The sequence below is a fragment of the Mauremys mutica genome, chromosome 11 (assembly GCF_020497125.1).
Source record: "Mauremys mutica isolate MM-2020 ecotype Southern chromosome 11, ASM2049712v1, whole genome shotgun sequence".
NCBI lineage: Eukaryota > Metazoa > Chordata > Testudines > Geoemydidae > Mauremys > Mauremys mutica.
Window position 1 is genome coordinate 28,570,994 of NC_059082.1, and position 16,680 is coordinate 28,587,673.

The 16,680-nt window shown below is 43.0% G+C and overlaps 2 protein-coding genes across 7 annotated transcripts in view; one reads left to right on the forward strand and one right to left on the reverse strand.

The window, feature by feature from the left end:
- Positions 1-16,680, reverse strand: part of THSD4 (thrombospondin type 1 domain containing 4) — a 645,198-nt gene that overhangs the window by 511,918 nt on the left and 116,600 nt on the right. The window lies entirely within an intron of this gene.
- LOC123344208 (histone H4-like) lies at positions 3,019-3,346 on the forward strand. The gene has a single exon (XM_044980130.1). It carries the CDS (start codon positions 3,035-3,037, stop codon positions 3,344-3,346), a length of 312 nt encoding a protein of 103 aa, XP_044836065.1. The 5' UTR covers positions 3,019-3,034.

Below are 16,680 nucleotides of genomic sequence, written 5' to 3' on the forward strand. Positions count from 1 at the left end.
CAGTCTTGTCCTTCTGCAAATCAACGTCACTGACAGGGCAAATATAAATAATTAGACCTTTTCACTTCAATCAACTCAATGTCATGCCAAACATTTCCATTTATAATTCCCATTTGAGTAACACTGACAGTGTTTCCACTATGTCTTTCAGCAGTCTATTGCCATGCCTAACCTCTCCCTGTTCAAGCCATTTTCCTAAGGTACAATGTGAACTTCATGGTAGATGGAAAAGAACAGTTACCTTATCAAGTTATCTAGTCTAATTCTTTCCAATTTTAGCTGTAGGCCATTTTTTCTCCCTTTTTTAAACCACTTTCAGATAACTCAAATAATCTTTTCTTGACAGTGTTTCTTTGAAGGGGTTCAAACAGTATAATGCAATAGCTCTCAATCTCCATTTTTCCCAGAATGAAAAAAAATGAAACTTCTTCAAGCTGTCTTTGTATGTTGAATTCCCAATAGTTATACCATTCTGGAGATGGGCCCTTCAAATTTCATCAAAGATTTATGCTCTTTGGGGCAGAAACTGCCATGTATTATACATTTGTGCAATGCCTGGCACAATCGAGCACTGGCCTGGTTTAATTACCCCAGTAAATCATAAGTATTCAACAGTAGTGGGTTTTTGCTCTTATATAATGCCAGGACTCTGATTCACACACAATATCTCATGAGCCATATTTTCTGAGTGGGCACTACATTTGAGCTTATAGACATGCAGAGCTTGCATGTTACAGCAGCTTCTATTTCTTTTTGATACTTAAGACAAATTCATTTGTGAGTGTATGTTTACCTGTTTTAACTTTGTAAATACCTCTCATTTCTTTTTCCTAGTTAATAAATCTTTAGTTTTTACAGGATTGGCTACAAGTGTCTTTGATGCAAGATCTGAGGTACAATTGACCTGGGATAAGTGACTGGTCCTTTGGGACTGGGAGTAACCTGAATATTGTTGTGACTTTTGGTGTAAGGGATCATCTATCACAAAGACAGGATTGCCTGGGTGGCAAGACAGACCAGAGTGCCCAAGGGGACTGTCTGTGACTCCATTTTAAGGCTGTTATAATGCTTGAAGAGTTCACACTTGATACTTGGTTGGTGAAATCTAAGTAAAAAACAGACAACCAGTTGGGGCTTGTGCCCTGGTTTGTAACAGTCTGCCCTGAGGCTGGCACTCTCAGTTGTGAGTCACTCCAGACAGCCTGACAGCATCATCTAATTTATATGAATCCCCTACTATTTGTCTTTTCTCCCAAGTATTCACAATCCTGCTCTCTTAATTTATGTTGGAATATTTTATATGGTATGGAAGTCAAACTAATTGATCAGCAATTTCCTGGGCTTTCCATTTTAAAGATACTGGTACATATTGTGACGGGATGGATCACAGAACCCCCCTGGAAGCTGCCACCCGATGTGCCAAGACTACTTCTGCCCCTGCCTTCCCTGCCAGCTTGGGGCCACAGCACCCTGTCTTGCTGAGCCAGACACTCCCGTCTGCTCCCACAAAGACCCAGGGTCTGAATTACTTGCCCCAAAGCTGCAGGTTTACCTGAAAGCAGCTAACAGAAGTGTTCTTGTCTTTAACACTCAGATGCCCAACTCCCAATGGGGTCTAAACCCAAATAAATCTGTTTTACCCTGTACAAGGCTTATGCAGGGTAAACTCAAATTGTTCGCCCTCTATAACACTGATAGAGAGATATGCACGGCTGTTTGCTCCCCCAGGTATTAATACATACCCTGGGTCAATTAATAAGTAATACTCTGAGTTAATTAATAAGTAAAAAGTGATTATATTAAATACAGAAAGTAGGATTTAAGTGGTTCCAAGTAGTAACGGACAGAACAAAGTAAGTCATCAAGCAAAATAAAATAAAACACGCAAATCTATGTCTAATTAAACTGAATACAGATAACCTGACCCTCAAAGATGCTTCAGTAAGTTTTTTCCTCAGACTGGACACCTACCAGGCCTGGGCACAATTATTTCCCATGATACAGCTGCTTGTTCCAGTTCAGGTGGTAGCTAGGGGATTCTTCATGATGGCTCCCCCTCGCTTTGTTCTGTTCTGCCCATTTATATATCTTTTGCATAAGGTGGGAATCCTTTGTCCTTCTCTGGGCCCACCCCCTCCTTCTCAATGGAAAGACACCAGGTTAAAGATGGATTCCAGTTCAGGTGACATGATCACATGTCACTGCAAGACTTCATTGCCCACTTGCCAGCACACAGGTATACAGGAAGAATTACAGATAAAACACACCCATCTGCAGACAATTGTCCTGGTTAATGGGAGTCATCAAAATTCCAAACCACCATTAATGGCCCACACTTTGCATAATTACAATAGGCTCTCAGAGTTATATTTCATATTTCTAGTTTCAGATACAAGAGTGATATATTTATACAAATAGGATGATTACACTTAGTAAATTATAAGCTTTGTAATGATACCTTACAAGAGACCTTTTGCACAAAGCATATTCCAGTTACATTATAGTCACTCATTAGCATATTTTTATAAAACCATATAGAGTGCAACGTCACACATATAACATTTACCTTTCAAACTATCTGGTACCTCTCCAAATTCTTATACATTATTGAAACATATTTCTAGAGGTTCAGCAATTTCCTCTGCCAATACATCTAAACTCCTGGTGTGCAGCTCATCTAGCCCTGCTGATTGAATATGTTCAGTTTTACCAGGTAACTCCTTTACCAATCCTGTGTTGTTAACCTTTCTTCCTTTCTCCATCTGTCAACTGCATTAAGTTTTCTGCATTCCTTGCAGCTAAAATGCAATTAACAGAACATGCCTTTTGGATGTATGAACACAATACAGGCAATGCCAATCTCCAGATTGGAGTTTGTCTCCAGCTTTTTGAGTGCAGCTCGAACCTTAAACCTTTTGTTCTACTATTGATTTCAGCTTTGCAGCACTGAAGAGTTCTCTGAATTCGCTTCCAAAGCATTTGAAGTGTTACTTGAACCTAATCTTTATTAACTTGTGTGTGATTTGATTTCGCCATGTCTGGTCGCGGTAAGGGTGGTAAAGGCTTGGGGAAGGGGGGCGCCAAGCGCCATCGTAAAGTGCTTCGGGATAACATCCAAGGTATTACCAAGCCAGCGATCCGTCGCTTGGCTCGACGCGGGGGGGTGAAGCGTATTTCGGGCTTGATCTACGAAGAGACCCGGGGAGTGCTGAAGGTGTTCTTGGAGAACGTGATCCGCGATGCTGTCACTTATACTGAACATGCCAAGCGAAGGACTGTAACGGCTATGGATGTGGTTTATGCCCTGAAGCGCCAGGGCCGTACTCTCTATGGTTTTGGCGGCTGAACGGGTCACTAAAGTCAACAGGATCAGGAACAGGGACAATGCAGCAAGTGTATCTGTTATTGCTCTAGCCAGTTGTTTTCCCACAATAACACTTCCCAGCTTAAATCACAGCCCTTCCAATGTCAAGGAATCTCAGTTAATAAAGCACTTGAAAAATGAAAAATTCTTGCCTAGCTTTTATCATTATTGTATTTTATTCTGAGTGTGCAAATCTGCTAAACAGAGAGCTGTTTAAATGACTGGGGGGAAACATCTCATCTCACATTTTCCACTGCCAATGGGAGGATTCAAGTACAGCCTCAAGTCTTGCATAAAATTTAGTGACTCTGTTCAGTCATAGATAAACCATCCATATCACTCCATCATGTATAATTTAGCATACTTGGCATTTCAGTATTGAATAGGTCCACAAGCGAAATGGTGTGGGAACACGAACAATACAAGTGCCTCTACTGCACCTAGTCCACAGTTTTAAGAAGGACTCCTGCTTCCACTGCTGTCTATTACTAAAATTTCACAGTCACAAATATTTATTCCCAGGAAAATAAAAACCCACTTGAAAAAAACCCAGCTTCTACGTTACCTATTTTTAACAATAAGAAAATGGAAAGAAAAACTAAACATGTGGGAACATCTCTTCAGTTGGTGTAAACAGGAATAGCTCCACAGAACACAGAACTACATTGATTTACACTTTTGCTTGTCTTTCCAAACCCTTGATCCATCAGATGGCCAGATGTCGATCACCTCACTCCAGAAGAAATGAATTTAAAAAAAAAAAAAGTCTTCACATTTTATTTTTCCCAAGTTTTTGTCAGTGCCCATTTCACTGTGAGACGGATAGGCCATTAAGCATTCAGATTGGGCTGTCCAAGGGATCTTCTTTGGCTGATCTTAGCAAATTTACTAAAAATTCTTAGCTACCTTTGTACCCTGGCTGCTCCCATTCACATTTTTATAGAAATATGCTGCAGGAGTCCATCCAAATTCAAAAATCCTTTCACTAAACCACATTTATAGAAACCGTGTGTCATGCTTGAGGCATTTAAACAGCACACTGTTGTCTCATTTAATGAGAAACCAATGAGAATTATTTCTATTAGAGAAAACCTGGCAAAAAGTCTTAAGAATGTCTAAACATGAAACCCTTCAGATTAGCTGGTTCTTCAGTGTCTCATCTGGCTTTATTGTTCAAAAACACACACAAAATTATGGCATATATTTATAGTCATCACCAAAAAATGTGCCACAGCATATTTGCCCTAATACAAGAGAGAAAAACAAATCAAAATGTTTTCATGAGCAGAGTTTTTATAAATTAAAAAGTGTTTTCTTTATACAAGAAAAAGTATTGTCAACTCCAACATTGTGTAAGCAGAGTCAGGATGAGCTCTACCCTGACATCTGGTGGTAGATTATGGGGAGTGCAGAGTGGAAGTTTCAAGTATTCGTATTAGCATTTCAGTTATTTGCATGGGCCCTCCCACCCCACTTAGCATACCGCAAAGCAGCATGGGATGGTTATTTTCACAGCTGTGGGAGCCCCAATTTCGTTGTTATTGGGGCAGGAGGAATGAAATGTTGTCACCCTGATTGGGTAAATGGGGAACTACAAAATTGTCTTGTGATGGGGGGTTTCATTGTCAGCTGGATAGCGCTTGCTAGATGGGGCACATAGGTTCCAAAACCCATTGAAAGGAGAGAGGCTGTGGACAGATGTCTGTACTGGGTGGTGCAGGCTTCTTGTGTGAGCCAGAAGCACCAGTTCCACCTGTGTCTCTCTCCACTGTGGAATGTCAGAGTTAATTTTTGGTTCCCTTAAGAATCTAGATACAGGTTACTGAGCTGAATTCACTGGCATTGGGGCTCCCCTACTATGAGCTGGAATCACTAAGAGCTGAAATCACTGAAGAGCTGGACTTGCTGAGCTGAGAGCACTAAGTACTGTGCTAATGAGTGGGGGAGCCTGAAGCAATACCGTGGAGCAGAGCAGCTGGCAGAGCGGAGTGGAGCAGTTTGTGCAGCCACTGGGTGAGTGGAGCCAAGCAGCTCGCGAAGACGGCTGGAGTGGCTCACAGGACAGCTGGTGGACCAGAGCAGCTGGCAGAGCGGAGCAGCCCACAGAGCAAGCGGAGCTGAGCTGTTTGTGGGGACGACAAGGGGAAGCAGAACCCCACAAAGAGGCAGGGCAGTTGGCCCCAAAACCACGTAAGGTGCCCCTTTCTACCCAGGCTGGGGAGGGGGACCGCTGCAGAGAGACTCTTGAACTCTGGGGCTGCACTGACCCAGGACAGAGACTTTTGGATTGTGGGACTTTTGGGACTGTGGGTGATTTGGGGGTTGCTGGACTCAAGGACCCCGAGAGAAGGACATGGCCCAATGTGCTGGGGTGGGTCTTTGCTCACGGTTTGACCTATGAACTCTAGCTGAGGTATTTTCCCAATTTAATGCTTGTTGTTTATCTTATGTGATTAAACCTTTTCTGCTACACCAAGACTCTGTGCTTGCGAGAGGGGAAGTATTGCCTCCTCGAGGCGCCCAGGGGTGTGTGTAAGATTTTCCCAGGTCACTGGGTGGGGGTTCGAGCTGGTTTTGCATTATGTTGTGGGGAAGGGACCCCTATGTATTGAACCCGGCCCTTGCTGCTATTGTTTCGGCCCGGCAGAAGGGTTACATTTTTGGGGGGCTCGTCCAGGATCCCTGGGTCAGTACCCCTCGCAAGCACATGTTGAGTGTTCCACTGTATTGGGAAATAATTGTGTTTATATTTTGAGGAAATTACTGTTGGTATAATGGCTAATATGTCGGGTCTGATGGGCCCCAGTCCTGCAGTCTCTAGCTCAGGGGCGGCAGCCGCAGCCTATGATTGGGCAAAAGCACTGGGGCATATATTGGAAAAGATTGTGCTGGCATATGCTACGTCAAACTCTTGTCGTAAGTTAAGGCTATTTGATGGGAAAGAGGAGTTTGATCCCTGGTTGGAGCATACCACTGAAAAGCTGCGGGAGTGGGCCGTACCCGATGTAGAAAAGCGAAGATGTCTAATAGACAGCCTTAGTGGCCCAGCACTAGATGTAATTCGCACCCTGAAGCTAATTGACCCTGGGGTTAGTGTGCAGGACTGCCTAAAGGCCCTTGATAATACATTTGGGAGCGTAGAGAGCCCTGAAGACAGTTACTGTAAATTCCTTGATTCCCGACAGCAAAGGGGTGAGAAAATTTCAGCCTATATACAGAGGCTGGAGAGACTGCTTCAGAAAGCTGTTATGAGGGGAGCAGTGACTGTTGAGCAGATGGATCAGACCAGACTGGCTCAAGTTGTAAGAGGGACTCAATATCAGAACCCGATCCTACTTCATCTCCGACTAAGAGAACGGCAGGAACATCCCCCAAGTTACTCCCAGCTGATAAAGGAGGTCAGGGAAGAGGAAGAAAGGCAGACTGTCAGCGAGTGTTGGGAAGCCCAAACATTGGAACCAGGCAGCACAACGCCACTGCAAAGGGCCAGCGTACTGATGGTGAGCACCACAGAGGAACTTGCCCAACAAATGCAGGTCCTGACAAAACGGATAGCTGAGCTGCAAAGCATCATTGACCGAGCTAAGATTTCCAGGAATAAGGAGCCTCAGACTATGACAATGGAGAAGTCAGTATCTAGAGCCACTGTCCCACCCCGGCGAAGGGGGAAAGGGCAATTCTTTTGCTACCGGTGTGGTCAGGATGGGCACAGTGCTGCTAACTGCCATAAGGAAGAGAACCCCTCCTTAGTGTATGAAAAGCTGAGGAGCAGTTGGGAGAGACCCAGTAGCGGCCAGAAGGTCTGGGGACGGAGACCACCCAGACCTACAGGATTTGAAGATTCCCCCAAAAGAGACCGTCCAGCTGGGATCCCTGCAGGACTGATAGGGCCTCGAGCAGAGGTCATGGTGAGGATTGAAGGGGCGGAGTGTAAAGCCGTGCTTGACACTGGATCTCAAGTGACTATTATATTTCGGTCATTCTACCAACAGATGCTTAGGCACCTGCCTATACAGCCACTGACTGGCATTGGTCTGTGTGGCCTCAGCATGGATGAATACCCCTACCAAGGGTATGTCATAGTGCACCTGGAATTCCCAGAGGAGGTTGCTGGGGTAACGGAAGAGGTAGACACAGCTGCCTTAATATGCCCTGACCCTAAAGGGACCTCTGATGTGTCTGTGCTGATAGGGACCAACTCCAGTCTCTTCAAGGTGCTTGCGGACTACTGCAGACGACGGGCTGGGGACCAGTACCTGAGTACCCTGATGATCCATACGCTTTGTGCTGAAGCCTATAGGAAGATTGAGAGTGCTAAAAAGGAGACATCTGAGCTACCGACTGGGGCACTGAAGTACATGGGCCCAACCCCCTTAGTAGTGCCCGCAAGGACAGAGCAGGAGGTGCTTGTCATGAGTACCAGGCTGAAAGGCAGTAAAGGGGCATTAGCAATGATAGAGCAGCCAGTTGAAGGAGAGCTCCCGGAAGGAGTGCTGGTCCCCAGTGGAGTCATTACCCTACCTGCTGAAGCCCAGGAAAAGGTGACTATACTGATTGCTAATGAAACAAGTAGAGATGTTGTTGTGAAGCAAGGACAAAAGATAGCAGACCTCTTCGAGCCTGAATCAATTGTAAAACCCCAGTGCGAGACTCAAGTTCCAACAATAGACCCAGCAAAGTTTGACTTTGGAGATTCACCATTGTCCGAGGAGTGGAAAGATCGCCTGAGGAGGAAACTTTGTGAAAGACCCAAGGTGTTCTCATTGCATGAGTGGGATGTGGGATGCACAAAAGGAGTAGAGCACAACATCAGACTACATGACTCCCGACCTTTCAGAGAGAGATCTAGGAGGCTTGCTCTCTCCGAGATGGAAGATGTGCGACAACATCTTCAAGAGCTGGTTGCAAATGGCATCATTACAGAGTCCCGCAGCTCATACGCCTCGCCCATTGTGGTGGTACGTAAAAAGAATGGGAAAATCAGGATGTGTATTGACTACCGCACCTTGAACCGCCGTACTGTGGTTGACCAGTACACAATGCCTCGAGTCCAAGATGCCTTAGACTGTTTGCTGGGAAGCCAGTGGTTCTCTGTGTTGGATCTTCGGAGTGGATACTACCAGATCCCTTTGGGTGAAGAAGATAAGGAGAAGACAGCCTTCATCTGCCCATTAGGGTTTTATCAGTTCGAACACATGCCCCAAGGGATTTCTGGAGCACCTGCCACATTTCAACGTCTTATGGAGAAAGTTGTGGGAGACATGAATTTACTGCAAGTGTTAGTTTATTTAGATGACTTGATTGTGTTTGGAAGAACTTTGGAAGAGCATGAAGAAAGACTTCTTAAAGTGCTTGATAGGTTGGAGGAGTATGGTTTGAAGCTTTCCATTGACAAATGCCAGTTCTGCAGGACCTTGGTGAAGTATGTGGGCCACATCGTGTCCCAAGAGGGTGTGAGTACTGATCCTGATAAAATAGAAGCACTCACTACATGGCCCCATCCAAGCAACTACAGAGAACTCAAGACTTTCTTTGGCTTTAGTGGCTACTACTGCAGATTCATGAAAAACTATGCTACAGTTGTAAAACCCCTCAATGATCTTACCAGGGGATATCAGTCCAGCAAGAACAAATCTAAGACCAAGAATAAAGGGCCTTCCGTGCAGAGACACTATGGCCCCTTCGAACCCTTTGGGCCACGGTGGAATGAGAGATGTGAAAGGGCTTTTCGAGAAATCATTACTTGCTTAACTCATGCCCCTGTCCTAGTCTTTGCTGACCCAAGCAAGCCATTTATCCTGCATACTGATGCCAGTTTGGAGGGTCTGGGAGCAGTACTGTACCAGGAGGTGGAAGGCAAGCGTAAACCTGTAGCCTTTGCCAGTCGAGGACTGTCTGATAGTGAAACCCGCTATCCCACCCACAAGCTGGAGTTCTTGGCCTTGAAATGGGCCATCACTGAGAAATTTTGAGACTACTTGTATGGTGCTCAGTTCCAGGTGTGGACAGACAACAACCCACTGACTTATGTGTTAACAAGTGCTAAACTGGATGCTACAGGGCAAAGATGGGTGTTGTTTTTAAAAAGGTATCAATGCCAATTCTGAAAGACACTAAGCCAGATTAATACTTAGTGAAACTCCACTGAAGTCAATAAACTTAAAGTAGAGATGATGTGTTTGGCACATTCAGTTTGTAGAAAATTATACTGACAATTAAATCTGCACTAAGACTGCCAGTGATATTTGATTTGGTTTTAAAAGACCGTCTCTACTAAGCAACTGATTTTTACTGGGTCATTAGGGGATACCCAAAAGCAGGTTTAGATGTACATTTTTACTTTCTGGTTTTGCCTTTCTTTTCTCATTTTCTATTTATGGTCATTAGCATAAGTATAAAGCCTATGGCCATGATCCTATCACTGGGTCTGTGCACCTATGTGGAGTTCCATTGATTAAACATGTATCTATGTTATGAAACTCTGCTTAAGTCAATTGGGCTCTGCACAGACTCAGGGCTCTGTCTACATAGATCCCAGTAGCAGGATAGGAGTCTTGTGTTTGCTCATTTACTCCTGCTTTTTATTTCACATTTGAAGTAATAATCCTAATCACAGCAAATAGTCCTGATGATTCTAATGGAGGATCACAACTTCAAGTGAGGACCAAGCAGCAGGAGCAGATGAACTAACCACAACAATCCCGTTTCCATGTCCCCAGCAATGCAAATGAAGGAAAACCACCAACTAAAATTCACAGGTATATCAGCAGAATCATTTCAAAGCAAAATGCTTACAGTTTTCTACAAGGCATGAACGGAAATTTAGTATTTCTAGTGGGCATTGTGTGCAAATCTGCTTTGAGTATGTACTTTGTTCTAACCCATTGTTCCTTAATACAAATAAGGAACTAGACAAAAACCAGACAAAAAGCAACTTTCTTTAGAACACATTGTAATACACAAAAAAATGCAGCTTCCTCTAGGCTTCTGCTCAGCACTATGCTCCTCAATCAGCATATCAAAGAGTTACCTGTGCCACACCTTTCAGTTGCTTTTATGGATACTATGCCAGTTCTCATGTTGGGGTTTCTTTCTTTCATAAAAAATCAAGACCCTGAATATCTGCTGATGCAATAAGATCTTACTATTAGTGCTTTGCCAACACGTTGTATTCACCCCGTTTCATACTTAAAAATAAAAAGATGTTCAATCTAATATTTCTGTTTATCACTGTGTTAGAAGTGCTTTGTTATTATTATAGGCGGGACCAGTAGCACGACCCGACACTTTCCATTATAAGACCCTTGTTTTAGTTGCTTATCACTTTGCCAGATTAATTGGTCAGGCTGAAATATTCCATGCCAAGTGTCTGCATTAGGCTGAAACTTTTTGGAAAATTTCAGCCTAAATGGTTCAGACATTTCCAGGAATGAGGCAAGTCAAAAATATGGTTTTTTTGCCAATGTTAAAAAAAAATCGTAGCGAAGCTTGAATGCCACCTGGTTTTGGAGGGGGGACTGAAAATTTGGAAAGGGGTGATTTTGTTTAAGTCTTTTTCAGTTTGTCAATTTTTTTTCCCCCTTTTTTGCAATTTTGGTTCAGGTCAAACTCCGCTCCTCCCCCCCCCCCCCCAACTGCCAGCAAACTGAAAAATCAGTTATTTGACCAATTCTAGACAACACACTATTTTTTCCTCCACAGGACTCCTGCCTCATTTGGTCCCTATGTACACGTTGGATCCCCCAAAGAGATCCCTCTAGTAAACCAGAAGGGCCTCATTTGTTCAGAGGGGAAATACCAGGGGGGAAAAATAACCCCAGAGAATCAGGGATCAACTAATTCCAGGTGACAACAAATGGAATGGAATGGGAGTGAGGGTCATCGGTTTACAATTGGGGTTCCAGACGGGGACACTGAGCAGAGAACCCCAGACAGCATCCACCACACCTCAAAGGCGTCTAAGGAGTCACTGGGTACTGCTTGGAAGGTGCGTCATGAAGGTGGCGGGGAACTGTAGGAAGAGAAAGTCTCATGGGTAAGGCGCTGCCTTGGAGCATTGGATTCTATCTCTGTCTCTGCCACAGAGTTCCTACATTTTACTAGGCAAATCACTTAAACCAAACTTTTCACAGGTGATGTTTGTGCGTTTCTGTCTGACTCAAGTCCCTGGTGTTTGATTAGCAGAAGTGCAGAGAACTCACAACTGCAGCTGAAGTCAATGGGAGTTGTACTATATAATGCTAAGCACTCTGAAAAAAAATCATATCCTCGGTGTTCCATATTGGGCACACAAAATCAGTGGATACTTTTGACCTTACCATATTTGCCTCAATTTACCATATTATTTTTATTAATAAAATAATAAAAACAACAATAACAATAAAACCCCCACATCTCCAAAGGGGGGAATTGTGAAAATAAATTAATATTTGGGAAGCACTCCAATATTAGAGTGATGAGCACTATAGAAAAGCCCAGGAAGAAGTTAATTCTGTTTTCAGAGCAGGGTTTGAACAGTATGTGGTAAATAAGGCATGGAGCCATACATTGAATAATATTGAGAAAACAAAATATTGAACAGCAGCTCATTAAGTGAGCACCATCCATTCCGGGCACTAGATAGGTAGGGGTCCTGTAGAAAAAAAGTAACGTGATCATGTAATTAAAGATGAATAATGTTCTTTTAATATATTTGTGTGTAATTTATATAACTCCACAAAAATGTTGCCACCAGAAAGCCACCAAGCAAAGATCTCACAGCTGCAGTCCAAGGTAATTAGCGTGCTTTACTATCTTCAGCATATGATAATGCAAACCACAGACAAATAGAGGAGGAGAAAATTACATTCCTTGGCTGGGAAATTATTGCAAGTTTAAAGTCAGAGACACAGACAGTTGGCAGGAGAGAGTTGGGGATATTTCCTTGGCTTCTTCTCCCTATAAATCAATCACTTCCCTGCAAGCATAGTAATGACAGAACTACTGTTCATATAGTGTGCCCAGCTCCTTTCCTCGCCTTAAATAATACAAGGAATTTGCGATTAGCTTTCCCATAACTGTAAGGTAAATGTTTGTGGAAAAATGGCATTATTGTACGTGTTGCTCAAAGGAAAGTCAAAGAAAGTTCAGTACACGTGAGTGTGTCTCTTCACATACGGTGTGGCTTTCTCTTCTGAGAAATTACTGCATAAGCACATAGCACACTGTCTCAGTACCTGACAAAGCCGAAACAGAGCACTGCAGGTTTGCTCTAATTTGTCCTTTGCAGTGTTATCTATGAACTTTGCCCTGATATTCAACATAGAAAAGGCCTATTCAACTGCTTTTCTCATCACAGTATATCTAGAACCAGCCTTCAGTTCTCAGCTCTTCTGAATGAGCAGGCTGTCTATGACACCCTTGAACCAAATTATCCTTCAGCTCTGTCCCAGGAAAAACCCTTACTTAGGTCCATGCTCCCTAAGTATTTGCATCACTCTGACCCCCTGCTAACAAACAGCTGACAGCTTCAGTAATAGAGCTCCACATATACTGCCTGCTCTCTCAGCACCCTCCAGCCACCCTCTCCCCAACTCTCTCTCACCCCACCCCCCAGTTCAGTGTTTCTGTTCCTTCCCCACCCATCTTTGGCCCAGCACAACAGGGTGCCAAGGGAGCGTTCTTTCCCTGCCAGGTCTCATCTGCACTCTTTTTGTGCTCTTTGCCTGATGTCTGGCTTTTGTACAACCCAATGCTTGCTTGGCAGTTAGTGGCAGCAAGGGTGGAGGGTGGGTAACGAATGTGCACATGTTGAAGGAATGTAGTCACAATTGAGGAAGCTGGATGGCACACTGCATACCTTACTTTGGAGAAGTACCTTCAAAACATAGGATCAGCCTGTTCTAATTACTTCTGAACCTGTCCACACAGCCTTAGAAAAGCAAATCACCTTAAGCTTGTGGTACTGGGCAAACCTTCTTAAAATGTCAAAGAAAAATAGATTCTTCCCCTGAGTAGACTTGCTGATACCATAGTCTGCTCTCACCAAAACAGACATTCCAGCAGAAGGTGCTGTATGACAGAATGTGTATTTTATTGTATTCTTTTTGAGCGACGATGAATAGTTACCAAATGTTCAAAAAGCATCATTTTTTGGAAAACAATTTTAATGGCATTTGTAAATGAATTCACAGGATCTCCCTTGAATGAGGTTTCCAGAAGACAGATTTCCACTGCTTCCAAAGCCTGGATGCAATTAAACCAATATATAAGTAAAAAGTGAATTTCTTGTTCAAATTATGGCTGTGTTTAATATTAATGCAGCAAAATTCAGACAAAGCATCTTGTCTGAAAAGACAAAAGAGAATTTAAGACGCATTAAAATGCTTTAAAATACCTTCTAGGACATTTGTGTGTGCAGATAAATGACAGATATTCAAATTTACACACTAATATTAAACATACATTCCTGACATATTTGTCAGTGTAACAACCTGACTTTAGGTAGTTGAAGTTTTTATTTTAATCGCTTTTCATCTTTAAAATATGGTACTAGCGGTTATCTTCAAACAATAACAAAGCTGTGCATCTAAATCATTTTATTGTGAAAAAATTAATTCAATTCAACTTGACAAGCGGCAGAATGATGACCTTTGAATCACCATCACAATTCAATCTTTAGTGCTAAAACTGTTACTTGGAACTGATGAGGTGATCAGATGTTGCAAGCCATTTCCCCCTCCCCTTCCCTCTAACGTGACATATGAATTCCATTGACTTTAAGGTAACTTCCCAGACATTTCCAATTACTAAATCAAACCGACTATACTTAGTTGGCCAAAAGCTCAGGAAACAATCTCTTTAATCATTTGATATGGATTTGGCGCCAGTTATAAAAATGTTAGTCATTCATCTATCACACTATTTCTAGACTCATATCAGGGTCTGAGTCTTCAGAGAAACAGATTCCCCGCCCCCATCCAAACTCAAACAGCGTACAGACGTCCCTCAAACTTCAGAAGAAGGCTACACACCAATAGAGACAGATCCAGTGACAGAACCGTATACCATAATGAACCCACACGAAGAGATACTTGTAGTTTTGGGAGAATTTGATTTTTTTTAAAAATAGTTTCAACCGGTACTATCAATGTTTATTTTTTAAAATTTTCTTCAATTTTTATCTATTTAAATTTTCTAGTTGCACAAAATTAAGCACAGTACCGGGGTGAAAGTAAGTTAGGACACTTAATGGTATGGGGGGGGGCGGCGCTCCAGCCTCCGGAAGGGGTGGGCCTCAGGCGGAAGGAGTGGGGCTTGGGGTCAGCATCCCCCAACCAGCCCTTCCAGGCCGCCTGGCCCACGCTGCCAGGGGCTCCCATATTGATTTAAAGGGCCCGGGGCCCCCCAGCCCGTCGGAGGTTGCAGGGGAGGAGGGGACCAATGAGGCAGGGACATTAAAGCACTTCAGGGCCCTTTGCCACCGCAGCGCTTTAATGTTGCTTCCCATCCCTCCTCCCCCTTCGGCGGCCCTGCCGGTATGGACCCTACCAGCAGGGCTGCCGACAGGGGAGGCAAAAGGGGCAGAGACATTAAAGCGCTGCTGCAGCAGTGCTTTAATACGGGCTGGGTATGGGGCGGTGCGGGTTCTTACCGGTACGGAGTACCAGCCTGAACCAGCTCACTTTCACCCCTGCACAGTACACATATAGCCTTTCTGTTCACTCTGGCATTGCAACAGAGCAGAGTGACACAGGGTAGATTGCAATGGGGATAATTTTTTTCAGAGCAACTTCAACTTCAACAGCAATGGTAGCAAGAACAGCTGTGCACCAATCAATGCAAGCAGTTTTGAGTGCAGATGGGGTGTTTTATAGGCACACTGAGGTGCTGCAAAGGTGTTGCAACACCAAAATGTTCTATTGTAGATAAGCCCCAAGATGTTACTCCAGGAAATCTTAGCTGCATGCAGGCTTTGCACTGCATAGTGAAGAAAAAAAGGTTCTGAAGAGTTACAGAATATAAGAAGAATAAACTATCCTCTCATTAGGATTTTGGAGATTCTGAGTATTATGTGCAAAATATATTCCTGGGACAAACTTAATCTTGACAAAGCATGGATGATGTACGGGAGTGTTATGCATTCTCTTCCTTGGTGATTCAATACAGAAAATGTACATGCTAACTCAAGGTAACCAGAAACCTAAAAAAGTGTTAATTTTCACCACTTCACAAGAAAACAATTGACTTTTCTTGTATTGGTCTGGATGAAAACACTTCCTCAGCCACACGCAGCACTCTCCGGCATCATAACGACTATTACTCTCTAAAAGGTCCCAATTACGTTGTGTATGTAGCAGAATAAATGCAATGTGGATTATAGCCATGTACATTCAATGATCTGTAATTGAAAACTCCTGGATTTACAAAATGGCTGGAGAGCAGGAATGCCAATATGTGAATTTGATGAAGTACCTGAAACCCTTCCACCAAAAACAGAATGGATTCTGTACATTGAATTCAAACTGCTTCCAATATTGTGTGGATGCCAATGAAATATTTTCAGACAGAGAATATGAACCAAATGTCTGACTTTCACAACAAGTCCCAGAAAGATTTAAACTATTCAAAGAGAATTCACAGAAGAGTGTGGAAGGAGTGACTTGAGGAAAGACTAAAGGAGCTAAACATGTGTGTGAATTGGCTAATCTTATGGGAGGATATGGTAACTGTCTACCAGGTATAAACTCCAAGAAGAGACAAGGGAACCTTTGGCTGGTTCAAGGAGGCTATACACCAAGGAGCGATGGGATGAAAGGGAAAAAAAGGAAAACTTAGGGTGAATACTAAAAAGAATGTCTGGACTTTTAATAGGAGGGAGGGGTTTCACGAGAAAAGGAATCTGATCTTGTTATATTTCACTGAGTTTTAAAGAACAGATTTGTTTAAACTACATAATATTGAAATTAAAAGTGACCATCTATAACAACTATTTAAAGTGGAAAACGGGAAGATTTTGCCAGGTTTGACAGCATGATCCTGATTTTATCAGCTGCAGCATGTAAGAGGAGGAGTAATAATAATGTCCACCTAAGGTATTCACCCATGGGAACTTGCAGTAAGCACACTCGGAGGCATTTGCTACATCTGTACAAAACGTAGGAAATGCATCTCACTCATGACACCTTGAGGAGAAAAATATTAAAAATGTCTCTTTATAAATCTAAGCTGGGACAACATGCCATAAAATGCCTTAATGATAATTGTGGTGTTATTACATAATATCACTACAGGACAAAGTTAAGGTTGCTTGGTTCTCTTAATTAGTCATTTCTTAC